Source organism: Zingiber officinale, chromosome 8A (assembly GCF_018446385.1).
Source record: "Zingiber officinale cultivar Zhangliang chromosome 8A, Zo_v1.1, whole genome shotgun sequence".
Lineage (NCBI taxonomy): Eukaryota > Viridiplantae > Streptophyta > Magnoliopsida > Zingiberales > Zingiberaceae > Zingiber > Zingiber officinale.
The window spans coordinates 24,062,977-24,078,537 of NC_056000.1; the positions used below are offsets into that span (position 1 = coordinate 24,062,977).

The 15,561-nt window shown below is 37.0% G+C and overlaps 1 protein-coding gene across 2 annotated transcripts; it reads left to right on the top strand.

Moving 5' to 3' along the window:
* Window positions 1-1,668: 1,668 nt before the first annotated feature.
* On the top strand, window positions 1,669-14,429 carry LOC122008008 (oxysterol-binding protein-related protein 2A-like). 2 transcript variants are annotated; one of them, XM_042563574.1, is made up of 10 exons: window positions 1,669-2,192; window positions 4,905-5,255; window positions 5,460-5,547; window positions 7,896-8,299; window positions 10,681-10,836; window positions 12,761-12,928; window positions 13,090-13,230; window positions 13,309-13,539; window positions 13,625-13,738; window positions 14,010-14,429. In XM_042563574.1, exons 1-10 carry the CDS (start codon window positions 1,764-1,766, stop codon window positions 14,172-14,174), a joined length of 2,247 nt encoding a protein of 748 aa, XP_042419508.1. In that variant the 5' UTR covers window positions 1,669-1,763; the 3' UTR covers window positions 14,175-14,429. The 2 variants fall into 2 exon arrangements, with proteins under 2 accessions (XP_042419508.1, XP_042419509.1); XM_042563575.1 differs by having other exon boundaries at window positions 1,669-2,966; window positions 14,010-14,428.
* The last annotated feature ends 1,132 nt before the right edge of the window (window positions 14,430-15,561 follow it).

Here is a 15,561-nt window from a genome sequence, read left to right on the forward strand (position 1 = left end):
AGGATAAAACTCGTGACTTCCGAAGTCATATCGACGATAACTCAGCGTAGATACGAATAAAGATGAGGTTTTCAAATGTCTCTCTTTGTTAATGTTTTTTCTACTCCGCATCATTTGTCAGGTATATCTAAAATAAAAGTAATTTTAGAAAATTTTATTTTATGATCATATTTGATCATATTATATCCTTATATGTATGTGATGTATGTGCTATAATAAAATAATTTATTATTATTTTTATTTCAAGTACACATGTTTATGAAATATATTTTTATACACGCATCGGACTCCCTAATCCATTGCAGTGGTGGCAAATTTTGTTGCTCTTAGTTCAGTCTTTAAATGGACTCGACTCAATCCAATTGAGACATGGCTCAATGAAACATGACTAGGACTTAGTATTGGGCGGATTAAACTAAATCAAATAAAATGGCTTGGATAAATTTTTTATCAATTGAATATAAAATCTTTTTAAAAATTCTAGAAATCCAAAAGTAAGCTTTAAAAGTACAAATATCATAAAAAATATATTTTCGAAACCTCAAAATGATACAAATTATAAAAAAATGGTGAAAACTGAAAATTTTAAAATTCAGGAAAAATGTTATAATGATTTTCAACATTTAAAATTTACTTTAAAATGTTTATTATTTGAAAATCATTTTTTTTAAAAAAACCTAAAATCAAGAAAATTAACTAAAGTATTGAAGGCGCCATAAGTCTTGTCGATTTTGAAATATTTTATTCAGGTTCAAAATATTGAAACTTTAAAAATCATGAAAAAATCAAGTAAATATCCAAAAAGAAAAAAACTTTAAAAATCATTCGAAATTTTCTTATTTTTAAAAATTCTAAAATAAATTAATCAAAGTCACCAAACCTGTATACTATAATCCTCGGGACTATAGTGTGGCATAAGATATTTAGATTATTATCTATATATTCACAGTTCGATCCTCTGTTATGATTTATTTATAGATTTTTTTTTCAAATGGAAAACAATCAAAGAATATTGGACTTTTGGATTGATCGTCATACACATTTTCTGATTTACCATGATAGTTAATAAAAAAATTTTATGAATCTGAATCAATTATCCTAGAATTAATCAATAAAGCTAATTGAATTTATTATTATTTTTATAATGGAATACTCATTGTCCTGTGTAATGTTAGGGCATTCATATAGTCTCTCAAATATCATCGACCCTTAAATTTTTCTTCAACGAAATCCATAAATTAATTTCTAACATTTTCCTCCAATGGAATCCATGATTTAATTTCCAATTGTTACTTACAAGGAGCAGTCACCTTTGAACTAAGATAGATTCTAGTCCCACTTATATAATAATAAGTAGGGTTATAGAATTCTGTTTATGAATAAACTAGTTTATTCTTTAAATCGTACTTTGCAGTCCAGACTTTATACGCTAATGAATATCAAAGTCTTCTAAAAACTCATGCATTTTCATAAAAACTATTAATCGTTTTATACTCTAAATCGTTAGAAAATTTAATTAATTTCATCAAATTACTTTATATATATATGCATGATTTTTTTTTCTTATTTTATTAATTAATTAATTTATTTATTTATTTTGGTGAAGTTTCCTTTATATTTTTTATTATATGGATATATTTCATTTCCCGAGTATGCACACGCGTGGTCGACGCAAAAATCGCGTATAAATAACAGCGGCCGAGACAAGAGGAAGTCATCATCGTCGTCCGCCATCCCGTCGACCGCGCGGCGCCACCATGTAAATGTTCACACCGGTAGCATCGGATCCATCCCGAGTTCTCTACGCGATCTCGATGGGGACGCGGGAGATGCCACACCCTCTCTGTTGCATCTCCCTGGACCTCGTCGGTCTCGGCGCCCGCTCTCCCGCTCCGGCCGATCCGCCGCCGCGTGCCGGCGAGGGCGAGGCTGGCCCAGCCGACTCCGTCACCTTTTGCGGGGCGTTGTACAAATGGACCAACATCAGGAAGGGGTGGCGCCTCCGCTGGTTCTCCCTCCACGACGGCGTGCTCTCCTACTCCAAGATCGCCCGCCGGGACCTAGCCACCGTGCCCTCGGGAAGCCGCGTCCGCCTCATCGGAAATTCCAGTTCCATGTTCTCCTCCTCCTATTCCCGCGGCGGATGTGGCTGCCGGCAACCCCGGATGCCCGTACGACTCGTCCAACTCAAGGTACGCAACCGCTGTGATCCCCATTCTTAGGCATGGCATAAAAATTGAAAAGAAAAAAAGGATTACGAAATAAATCGAGAATCTCATTCTATTTTGTTTCCCCAATACATCGATCAATCGGGGTTTGGTGCTCTCGTCCCGCTGAGAAATTTAGGAAGTCTGTTAATTTTTATTTTATTTTTTCCAATTTTATCATGCTTCCATTTCTTTCCTCGATTCACTTTGCCTGTTGTTGTGAGGTTTCGGTGCTAAACGAGGGTTCACCAAAGCATAGGATGGACGGTGAAGATGTCGCCTCGGAGATCGAGCAGCGTGACCCCGAAGCACGTACGGACCGAGTCGAGACCATGCCCGCTGGCCAAAAGGAAGGGCGCAATGGGAAGAACGTAGAATACATCTCGTAGGTAACTAAACTAGGGTGAGACTGCGCCGCGATGGTGACGCCCTAGTCCGGAAGTCCCCACTGGCTACAGCTGCTGCTGGTATTCCTGTTTCTGCAAGAGCAGAGGGAGGGGAAGGGAAGGGGGGGCCGGGGGGGCCGACAGCTGGATTTGGCCTCAGCTAATGGATCATCACTTGCTGCAAAAGAGCTAAGTGGCAGTAGTACTATGTCCCCGATTCGTGTGTTTGTCTGCTCTTTCTTCTTTCTTCTTTCTTCTTCTTCCTTTCATTTCCTTTCCCTCTATCCCCTTCTGTGATTTTGAAACTCATCTACAAAGTCGATACTGCTACTAGGCTGGGAAAGCGACCAATGCTCTTCTGCTCGTTGTTGTGGTATCACGCTGCTTCCTGATTCTTAAATTGCCTGCTCCTCGGTTAAAAATTTTCCCTTTTGTGGTTCCTTTAACTTTAAAGCGTCGAAAACGTGTTCCTGCTGAATTCTTGTGTTGCAACGTCTGGGAAAGAATTGATTGCGTTTCTGCTCTCTTGGTTTGTGGTCCCTCCTTGTTAAATGAACATACATCTCCAATTGTTTGGAGGTACGTGCCTACGCCTACGGATTTTATAGTGAACGGAGGTGCAACTCTAAAGTGCAGTGAGTCCACTTGCCTTGCCACTCACGAGTCGCAAAAGGCCGTAGGAGCAATAAAAAGTTTAGACAAACAGGTGGCGTGCAGTAATTGATGGGGTGTGTACACGAACGCTCGAGAAGGAAACATTTCTGGGGCCCCTATTGAATAGTTGGTAGTTATGATTACGCTTCCTGTTGCTGTGTCTTACCGGTTCTCAGAACGTGGGGGAGAGTTGGATTTTCCAGCATCCATGACATTTTTTGCTAGCATTGATGGCATTTCCATGTAGCTTTAGCAGCTTTGGACAATGTTAAGGTTACAAGTTTTGATTGCAGATTCTCGTGAACCCATTCGCTCAGAAGCTTGTAAGCTGAGAAGCTGCGAGGATAGCCATGTTTTATTTTAACTAGTATAGAGCTGCACATTGTTTCTTGACGGCGACTGTCCCACAAGGTCGTCCTCTGTTGTTTTGAAAACACTGCCTAATGACGTCACCATAAATATTATTTTAGCTGTTTGATATCTAGTTTCACCGACTCATTTCCAGCTCAGTAATATTAGACATGACGACAGGAGATGGGGCAGTAGGAGATGGGGCATTGCCCAAGGCCACCCTTTAGTTATGAAATCTTTGTCCTGATGTTCTATAACAAGGAAAAGAGGAGACTGGTTTACGGGCAAAGGTCCATGTTTGGTTTGGGCTAGAACATCTGTTGTCCTTTTGCTGAAGTCTTAATCCATCATTGACTGCCAAAATCAAGTTTTGACTTTCTTACTCTTACGTATAACTTTTCTGTTAACTGAGCACCGTTAACTTTCATGCTTTTAAGCAATGACTCCAAAACCAGATTGGACATTCGATCAGCACGGTCGCCTGTGTGATAATTCAATTGATAGAAATAGTTGAATTAAAAAACTTATTTTAGGATAAAATTTATATCTTCTTATAATGTAATTTATAATTTAATAAGTACGAATGTATTAATGAGTGATTTCAAAATATAAAAAAATTCTACATGTAATTAACATATTCAAATTTGAGAAAAAAACTTATATTATTAAGTTTTGTATAATTATGTACAAACTTTTACTTAAAAAATATTAATCACCTGGTGGGTTTGGAATCTTTTATCAACTACATTGATCACTCTCCCCAATCATTTCAGCATCGATTAAATGTTGTGCATACCAATTTAAACTTTATTTATTTAAGAAATTGGGTTCTACGGCCGGAATGGTGCCTAGTTGCTGGTTTAACCAGATGAATTGGCCAGTCTAGTCTGGCTTTAAAAAAACTGCTTCTAACTTGCTAGTGTTGAACATCCTTCACCACTGATCTTAGATATGGTTTTGTATAATACTTAAACTACTATCTTTGCTAAATTTGATTTTCCCTCTCCTTCGTATGTTTTTGGTCAGTTTTCTTTTCCATACTCAATTTTAGCTTATTGGATTATTATGGCACAAAGGTAACTGATAATCCAATGCCAATTCAATTAGTTCAGGATGCTGCTTGTCTTTTGTTTCTCTTCGTTTCTTCACAGAAAATAGTTTCTATTCAGTGGGATGTTCTCCATGTACATGAGCAACATATATGAAACTAAAGCTACCTGTTATCATAGAGATTTTCTTCCAATAGCATTTGCATCAACCTACATCTTTCTGTCCATATTCTAATCAACTTTGTTTTATCTCTTAGATCTCATCATTTCGTGAAAGTAAGACAGATGACAGAAGATTCTACATATTTTCTCCAAAAAAGACTCTTCATTTGAAGACTGATTCAAGCCAAGACCGTGTGGCCTGGATTGAAGCTTTGATTTCAGCATCAAAAGAATTTTCCACAAGTAAACAATTATTTTTCATGCCAACTGATGTTCCATTTTCAACTGAAAAGCTTAAAGATCGCATGCGAGCCGAGGGACTAGATGAAGCATTCATTGAGGACTGTGAGAAGATCATTCATTCTGAGTTTGCAGAGTACCTCAGACACTTTAAGCTTCAATTTGAAGATCACTTAAATACTATTACATTCCATCAGCAACTGGAGGTACTTATAACTTAAACAATCTCGGACTGATTATTTAAGCTTCAGCTTGACATTGTCTCTTGTTCTTCTAATTAACAAAGCTAGTTCCATCGTTTTGTTTAGATGCCTTTGTCAATATTTTTCTTATTTACTAAAGTGCAGATGGCTTTCTTTTTTATTTCAAATAATCATTCTAATGATGCTAACTAAGCTTTCTGGTTTTAGGAAGTTGACGTAGAAGATATGACTAATGACAGTGAAGTGCAGTTAACCAATGCTGACTTTTCCAGCTACAGACATGAAAAATCCATTGGTACTTTCTAGTTAGTTCTATTCAAACAGAACAACCACATAGTCAAACAATTTTATTGCATTTCTTTTTCTTTATTTTGATGTGCTATAGTATAGGTGTCATTATGAATGTTATCCTTCTAGTTGAAACTCTTGCAGAGAGATTGTCAAACTTCTCATTTTGTGTTGGAGCAGGATGCACCTTAAACCTGGGTCTTTACTTCACCATTTTTCCCTTGTAAATACATTAGCCTTAGTTTCACTTGCTGTTAACTACTAAGGTCTATATTTTCCAGGCACTAGTTGTACCTAATTTGAGCATTAAGATTTCACCTAAGAGTAAGTTCATTCAATCTATATTCAACATAGAGCAACAGCTGAAGCTCCTTGATTATTATAGAAATCAAATGCAATATAATTATTCTGCAATTTGAAAAATTATAATGAATTGGGCATAGCTGCCTAGTAAGTGAAGTATAAGTTTGTAGGAATGGTAATGGTCAACCTAGAGGGGGTGAATAGATGACACAAGATTTTTGCCATTCTCTTGCAACTATAAAATTCAATACAAATGGTAAATTGTAAGTGTGCATATGTGATATGACCAAGATGATAGAAGTGTAGCAGAAATAAGTAAACTAGACATGAACATGTTGCCTCTACAAAGATGAACGATATGTTGTTAGAACTCATCATGATGACAAACTATGGAGCACTTGGTATAATGCTCAATTGGAATTGTCACTAGTTAACACAATCATTAATCTAGACTTCTCTTTAAGAAACTCTTAGCAGCTCATTCTCCATGACCTGCTAAAGTTGTCTTATGCAACCACCTATCGTAGCTAGAGAACTTTTAGTCAATGATTACAATGTAAACTGATACATGCTTTTAAATGTCCTATAGAAGCAATACACCTCTCAACAAGGATAACACACTCTCTCTAAAGATGTAATAAAGCATCTAAGGAGAGAAGAGAGTATCAAAAACTTGATAGAAGATGAAACCTTCATCCTTGTCCAACCTCTTGGATTGCTAGGACACTTAATCAACTCTAGCACAACTAAATGAGAATACATTTGATGAGAGTTGTGCCTAAAGTTCTCCAGAAGCTTATATATTTGAGGCTCTAACATCATTTATATAACTGATCTAGAAGCCCTTATTTGGTTGGAATTGTGGTCCAACAAACTGAACCACTTAAATATGAACATTGGACTAAAATGGGAATATTTTTAGTCAATTAAAATTACCTTCAAGTTGATTACTCAACCTTCTACTTCTAGTTGAATAGAAACCTTTCCAGTCACTGGAAACCCATCTAATTGACTAAAGCCTACATAGAATGTTGCCTAAAACTTGTATCCAATTGATTATTAATCCTTGGCAGATCGGTTAGCCTACTCTATTTGTCTAAAACTCTTAATCCTTGACCATACTTGTGCTTGAGTTGGATTATGATTGTGTCCTTAGTCATGTCAGCCTAAGCACAACATGACCAATGTCAAGTATCTAGCTAACTGAGCTCGAATAAGAAATTTGTAGGCTTGCTGGGTTCCTGCTTGGAAGGGCCCAGGAATAATCAATTTTACTTACAGAATGCAATTATATGCTTAAATTAGCTATGCAACTAGTTATGAAACATAACAACATTATTACTTGGCATCATATGAACACTGTGAATAAATCAACAAGTTCATAATTAAAAGTGAGAATTATTAATTTGCTCTAGTGAAACTCCCTTTGTGAGTATTCTTTAGCTTTATTTTGTATTTTCACACTAAGATACAGGTAGTTATTTATGGTGTTCAGTTTCAGTTAGTTCCATACACCCTTCTCCTTCTTGTGTTTAGTCTATTGCTTGTAGATGATTTCTATTTTTTAAGTATATGTCAGAGGGTAGAGTTGAGTGATAAAAGCATGGCTGGTGGCCAAGGGATTCATCCAGACCTGTGGATTATTTTGAGACTTTTCAGTTGTAGTTCTGCTTTCATGTTCTCTTCTCTCTTGCTATTATCTAGTGATGAACGTTCTAAATTGATGTTAAAATTGTCTAATTAAACATTAATTTGATTAGCGAAGTCTTCCTCTTGAGTATGTTGCTCAGAGAGTCGGAGTGATGAAAGCATGTTTGCTTAAGAAGGCAATTTATGGTCTGAAGAGAAGTTCTTGAGAAATTGTTTCAAAAATATTCTGAGATGGCAATGACTGTTGGACTTCAGTTTGTAATAAAGATCATTCTATATTTCTGTTGCAACTGGCAAACTATTTCTGTGATACTCATTTTATTTCTATATGGGGTGTTATTTTGCGGGCAAACTATCTTGCTTGTATATATTTCTTATCTCACAGTTGTCTGTTTTCATCAGAGTCAAGTACAACAGTATCTTCTGATGATATTGAAAAACAAGATCTTGATGAGTTATCTGATCAGGATGAAATTTTCTTCTTTGATGCAAATGAGTGTCTTGATGATCCTACAACAAATTATGTATGTAAAGTAACAGCCTCAGATGCATCTGGGAGGATATCTGAATCTGAAAATAATTCTGTCGCAACAGTGATGGTTAGAAGGCGTGAGAAGTTGCCAGAGCCTGTTGAGATGGAGAAATGTGTCAGCCTATGGTCAATGATTAAAAATAATGTTGGAAAGGATCTCTCTAAAGTTTGCCTCCCTGTTTATTTTAACGAACCATTATCTTCACTTCAAAAGTGCTTTGAAGACTTGGAGTACTCTTACTTATTGGATCAAGCATATGAATATGGGAAAAAGGTAGTTCATTAACCACCCACATTGTTTCAGTGCTATTATAATGTGCTCTTATATTTCTTATAGAATATATGAAATATGAGTAGCAAACAATATTTTTTTGTAACTTTGTTTAAATTGTTTGTTTATGTTCCATAAAAAGATAACTGAAAAATAATGTCACCAAATTATGCTTATCAAAAATTTTCTGCATTTTGCAGTCAATATAGTGAACTTCATAAATGACTTGCTCTGCAGGAGTTAGCTGTTGTAGCCTAGAAGACCAGGATTTAATTTTACAAGTCAAGAATTCAAGAAAGATGATTATTCAACTGTGACTAATATGAATGCATTATATTATTTAGTTATTTTTGCCCTAGGTCTCTTATTCTCCATTGAGCTCTTTGTGAGATTATATAACTACTATTATTTAAATCAATTAAATTATTTTTTTGTATAGGGACTAATAGTTTTTCGTCTTCTATTCTCAGCGTTTTCATTTAGTTGATTCAATTATACTAACTATGGATTATGTTAGTCATTTTTGAACATGTTTATAATATATTCTCTTATTTTACAATCTATTGGAACTTAAACCATTTTTCTATTAGTTTTTCTCTCGATCTAATTGTTCGGAAGCATTACAAGTTGATCCTGTCCGAAGGTCGAGGTGACGGACGCTGGGGATGTGGTGCTCCTATTGACCGGGCGTGCACCTCCGATGAGAACCTGCAAGCACAAAGCGTCAGTGTCGAGCCAGGGAGTGGTTCCCCAGCGATAGCCCTCCGACGCTCAAGTCAGACCTCCGGCAAAAGCAGCAAGCAAGCAAAGAAACGAAAGTGGCAGCGTAACTGTGGCTACAGTAGAATCCACATACCTTCGTTGAAGCTTGGGGTCTTTTATATAAGGCTCCCAGGGTGCGCATGCACGCATCTCAAAGCTTTCCTTGATAGGACGTGTCAGAAAAGTGTACTTGACGCCATACCTCAACAGCTCGAGCATATCCTGATAAGACAATGGAAGCTTCCGTCGTATGATTCTCTGTCTGATCATGCCGCCGACCGTGTTGTCTGTCTGCGACACGGGTCTCGAGGAGGATACGAGTTGATCCTGCCTCTGTCTGCTAGTGGGCAGAGCGGGTGGGCCGCTCGACCAGCTTTTGTATGCTAGCGGGCCAAGCAGGGAGGCCGCTCGGCTAATTCTGCTGTCTGGGCCGAGCGGGGTGGCCGCTCGGCTACTTCCACTGTCTGGGCTTGTTGAGTCATGTTTCCGTTTCGTTGGTTGTGATCTGACCTTTGGTCGGTCGGGATGCCCGCCTGCCACATGTCCCGTCGTTCGACACATGACTTGTCGGTCGACGCCTGCTTTGGTAATAGTCTCTTGAGCGTCGGAAGCTCGATGCGAGACCGAGCTGTAATAACGTCGGACCGGCCATTCCCTAGTCCGATCGACCGATGGGGTTGCCCAATCGGACGCTAGCCTGGGGCGTTGACCGCCTTGACTTTGACCTTCCACGTGGCGTTGACCTCTCAACGGGGTGGGGCTCGACCTTGTCACCGGATCACAAGTAAACATTTTAATCACAATTTTAACAAAGAACAAAATTTGCATAAAAGCAGCCTGAAATATTTCATCAATTATAAGTGATGTATTTTATATCAATCCACATTTTAGGATGATCAAATATGATACTAGGTGATATTATATATAGTTAAAGGCAAAGAGAGGTATCAACATTGATTTTGAAACTGTGTTCTGTGGTTAAATATATGGATGCGCTACTCCATAAGGAATTAAGGATAACAGCAAGATGTGTATTTTCAGGTACCCTTGACTACCAAAATCATTTAATAGGGTATGGCTACCGGTCAAATGAGTTTGCATAAAGTAGCAGATACCCATGTTAAATATCATTCAAGTTTATGGTTAAAGACTTGCGTATAAGGTACCCAAGTAAATAGAATTAATTTTATAATAGATATATGATATACATTATTTAAATCCTTAGTTTCTCATTTTTATGGGTAATTATATTCATAATATGTGATTATTATGAGAAGAATAATAGATACTCACTGTGGGTCCATGTATTGGTAGAACAATACAGTACAGGGTATGAGATGGATGCATGTATTGAATTTCTTGATGGATACTTAGTTAAACTTTAATATTGTTTACACACTGAGTAGAAAACAACCCTCGTTATTCTTATTTCCTGAATTCAGAACTGGCACTGATCCTCTCCACTGATGCAAAAATTTTCACCTAATAGATGGATTTGTAATCTGCAACTTCAGACAATAATTAGTCTTAAACTTAAATTCTTTATATTCTATAGGAATCTAATATCTAGATGGCTTATAACTATAAACCTGATGTGGTTTTTTGCTAATTGTTTTATTTAGGGGGACAATCTCATGAGAATTCTGAATGTAGCTGCCTTTGCTGCCTCTGGATATTCTTCTTGTGATGGCCGTGTTTGCAAACCCTTCAATCCTCTGCTAGGAGAGACATATGAAGCTGAATTCCTTGAAAAAGGAGTACGCTTCATTTCTGAAAAGGTAGGTTTTTGAACCATCATGTTTTTCCATGTGTCCTAACTTGCACATTTGTTTTTGTTAGTGTATCCTTGTATGAAATAACTTCAATTATCCAGAGATGACATTGTGCTGATCAGATATACCATACGTTGCGCCCAAGTGGTATAATTCTATCTAAATTCATGAACTGATTACCCCTTGTTAGTATTTATGGTAACAATTACAAGGTAAAGCTGGTATAAATGAGTTTGAAAATACCAAAAAATAAAAAATGATGAATCAGAAAACATCAAACTTGGGGTGACCGGCCAGGCCCCACAGAAATTTCCCACCGGTCACCTCACCTGAGTAAATCGGAGAAACGGACATGGAGGCCCATCTTGACAATTAGCGTTCTCGGGTCCACAACCCATTAGGGAGAAAATCCTCCATAATACGCCGCGACTGAGTTTCAAACTCCAAATGCCTGGAGCATCACTAGAGGGCCTGACCATGACACCTTGCTCCCCGGGAAACTAGACAGATAGCCATAGTATAATTGACCCTCCAATCTAGTAAATTTTTGCTGAAAAATAGCGTTGGTTTTCATTAATAGTATCCAAAATAAGAAAAAGTAAATATACCATATATCTTCCAGCTTATTTTGATATTTACATTCTAGCTCTATCAACTTCAAGAAAATTGTTTATTGGATTGGCAAACAAAATCTTGTCTTCGACACTATTGTCACAAAACATTGCATCTCATTAGTTGAAGCAGTAATCCATCTAAAACTACCTTCTGGATAATCAATCTTTTATCTGATCCTCTTCTTAGAGACCATTAGTAAAATCAGAAACACTAGTCAGCAAAATGCCTGAAAATTTTAAGCTTTTTTCCTTAGGAATGAAATCATTCTTATTACAATGCTTGGATTTTATTTTGCTTGTATCCCTCATTGCCTCTTCCTGTTAAGGAGCACAGATCTCCTGGACCACATTTTTGTGGTCCAGGGGATGTGTCACTCGTATTTGCAGTCGGATCGTGGCCACGATCCGGCCGCAAATTGTTGCGATCCCTTCCTGGGTTCACCGTCCCCACCAGGTTATAGTTTTTGTTCGGAGTGGACGGTCGGAGGCCGCTCGGAGGCCTCCGGTGGTAGATAAGTGGCCAGGTTATTGGGCGCCGAGCGAGGGTGTCCTCCGGACGGCCTCCGGCCGCCCACTCCGAACAAAAACTATAATCTGGTGGGGACGATGAACCCAGAAAGGGATCGCAACTATTTGCGGCCGGATCGCCGCCACGATCCGGCTGCAAATACGAGTGGCACATCCCTTGGACCACAAAAAGTGGTCCAGGAGATCCTGCCTCCCTGTTAAGTTGCTTCCTAATGGAAATAGATGTTAGATTGCACCTATTTGGTAGACCAGCATAGTGCAATTTTTTAACAGCTGTAAATTGATCTTCAAAAGGGATCTTGCTGGAATTGGTTCCAGAAGTAGATTGAGTAGCATAGACTACTATAATTACAAAGCAAATTAAATTGTAGTGTTTTTTGACCATCTGAAAATTTCAATATTTGCCAAGCTACTCAACTCTTTGATACATCAATTGCCGGCTTATTATACTGCTGATGTAGATATCTACTCATTTTTTGCTTTCTGCATAAATGCATAGATTGTTTGTCTTGGGTATTCAAGCATCACTTTTTTGTCTTACAATGCCATCTTCAAATAAAGTTTGGTTATTCTTCACAAAAAATTATCTGGAAATGACAAAAAACATGAAATTGTTCTCAGTAAGAATACAATTTTCACCGATACTCACCATTAGTCCGTCTTGTTGCTACTTCCATATCTTTTTCTAACTAGTGTTCCCATGTAACTTTGAATAGAGCCTTCAATGTATTGATCACATTAGAGGTAAAATGTCTAAAAAGGAAGTTGCTTATGATCTCACTTACTAGGTTAGTCACCATCCTATGCTCATCGCTTGCCATTGTGAAGGCAGAGGTTGGAAATTCTGGGGGGACAGCAACCTGAAGAGTAAGTTTTGGGGGCAATCCATACAACTAGATCCTGTTGGTATATTAACCTTGGAATTTGATGATGGAGAAATTTTTCAATGGAGTAAGGTATGCGCCATGTAAAATTAGCCATATGAATTGAATTTATATAGACAAGAATACATTACTTATTTCTTTTGTCATGGAAATCCAGGCACAATCTGTGTATTTTGTGTTTAAATAAATTTAATACTTCGCCTTCCAAATTAGTAATATGGATTACCTTTTAGGTGACAACAACTATCTACAACCTAATTGTTGGTAAGGTGTACTGCAATCATCATGGTACAATGAATATACGTGGAAACAAAGAATTTTCTTGTACTCTAAAGTTTAGAGAACAGACACTCCTTGACCGCAACCCTCGACAGGTAAGGCTTGAGATTTTTGTCCGTGTAATTTAGGTTTAATGAGTTCGTATAGTGATCAGACCACATTCTCCCACAAAGGTGCAAGGCTATATTGAGGATACCAAAGGATTAAAAGTTGCTTCATTACTAGGAAAGTGGGATGACAGTATGTACTACTCACTTGATAATGCTATCTGGAAGTCTAAGACATCTAATTTGTCAGAAAATGCAACCTTACTGTGGAAAAGAAACAAGCTGCCTGATGATCCCACCCGATACAACTTGACGTCATTTGCAATTACATTGAATGAGCTGACACCAGGATTGAAGGTTTCCTGATTACCTCTACAATCTTGCTTTCCACATATTTTCTTTTCTTTGTCTGCCAAACTGAATAATTTTATCATGGAATAAGGAAAAGCTTCCGCCTACTGATTCAAGACTCCGGCCAGATCAGCGGTATCTTGAAAATGGAGAGTATGAAAAAGCAAATGGAGAAAAGCTGCGATTAGAGCAAAGACAGCGTCAGGTTATCCTCTAACTTAATGGTTTGTGTATGATTAAGTGATGATGATTATTACTTTCTGCTGCTTCATTGTTAACTATAGTCAAAGACATCTGCTATTACCTTTCTAGATATTGAACCAGTGTTTTACAAGGAAGCTGCTATTACTTTCCTGATTCCTTAAGGGCATACTCATATCATATTTGTATTTTTGTTGTTTATCATTCTCCTGAAATTTGCTTGTGTTAGATGTTTTTGCGGTATATATGATTTGTTTTTTTCTTAATTATTACAGTCAAAGAAATTGCAAGAAAATGGGTGGAAACCAAGATGGTTTCTGAGAGACTGTGAGAATGGAACATTTCATTACATAGGCGGGTATTGGGAAGCTAGGGAGAAAAAGGAATGGGATGATTGTACTGATATATTTGGCGAGTTATCAACTGCTACAAATTCTTAATCCTGCAGCTACCAGATACTCAGAAATCAAGTTGTTACCTGGTGTTTGATCAACTATGGTAAACCTTAATTCTGTGCTGATTTCTGATGGTTTGTCTACTTTTGTCACATGTAACTGCTAATTCTTTTGTTGTTTGATTATGTTGTTCATTTTAGAACGAGATGGCATTCTTTGTCAAATGATTATATCATATTGTAACCTTCTCTTCTTTTGTTAGTATCATGCAGTGATATACTAAGGATAATGCTAAAATGACATGAAATCTGAGTCTTGATAAAAAGGTATGAATTCATCTTCCAACATCAATCCTCCTTTCACAATTTGGTAGCTTACATGGTTGAGTTTGGGCTGTATCAACAACATATTTATATGCTGATAACATTCTAGGTTGCATTGTTGCTTCCATATTGCATTTGTGTTTCATTTCATTCCATATCCCTGTAAGATCTCTTTTCCTTCTTGCACAAATGGACTTGATTATGTCTACAAAGTATGAGATAAGCATATTCCATAAAACACCAAGTCAATTACAAATGTGGTTTCCTTGCATTTAAGGCTAATTACTAATTTAGCTTGGGTGGCGGTCATTATTTCTAATGCTTTTCACTTGACCAAGTGTTTGGTTAGCCTCTAGTATGCACACAATACTCTGCTACTTTGGCTTGAATATACCTTTGTTTTCAATTTTTTAATATACTAAGTGCTTGATTGATCATTGTGGGGCACATACACAAAATGGCAACTCCATGACTCCTTATGTCTATTTATTGAACAGTTGTGTCTATGTACACAAATAACTTTCACATAACGGGTCATCTCAAAATTGCCCAACTAGGTAAATTAGTATGCTTAAACATTAATCTAGTTTAAATTCGAGGGGTCGAGAAAAAGAGCTCTTTCTCCGTGCTAAAGGGATGCTATTTCTTGTACTAAATTCTCACTTTCCCTCTAAACTATGTAGGTGTTTGTATCACTTCCTTTGAATCAACAAACTCTATATGTACAGCATTTTATAAGAATGCCACACTCAAATCTTATGATATTCTAATATGCCCCCTCTTGTAGGGGAGTATCATAAATGTGTTTCCCATTAGCTTATCACTTAGGGTGTGTTTGGTTCAAGTTATCATATATAATTTTGGTTATATGATTACCAAGTAATCACATAATCAAGGTTATAGGGAATAAAACATAACCAAATGTTGTTTGGTTCAACTTAGGTAATATAACAAAAACTTATTTGTTTGAAGGTTTTAATGAATAACCTAGTTTAATATTTTACTATATTACCCTTAGTTACAAAATCAACTATATATATTATTATTATTATTATTATTATGTTCCACCATTATTATTATTATTATTATTATTTAAACTCTATGTTTTT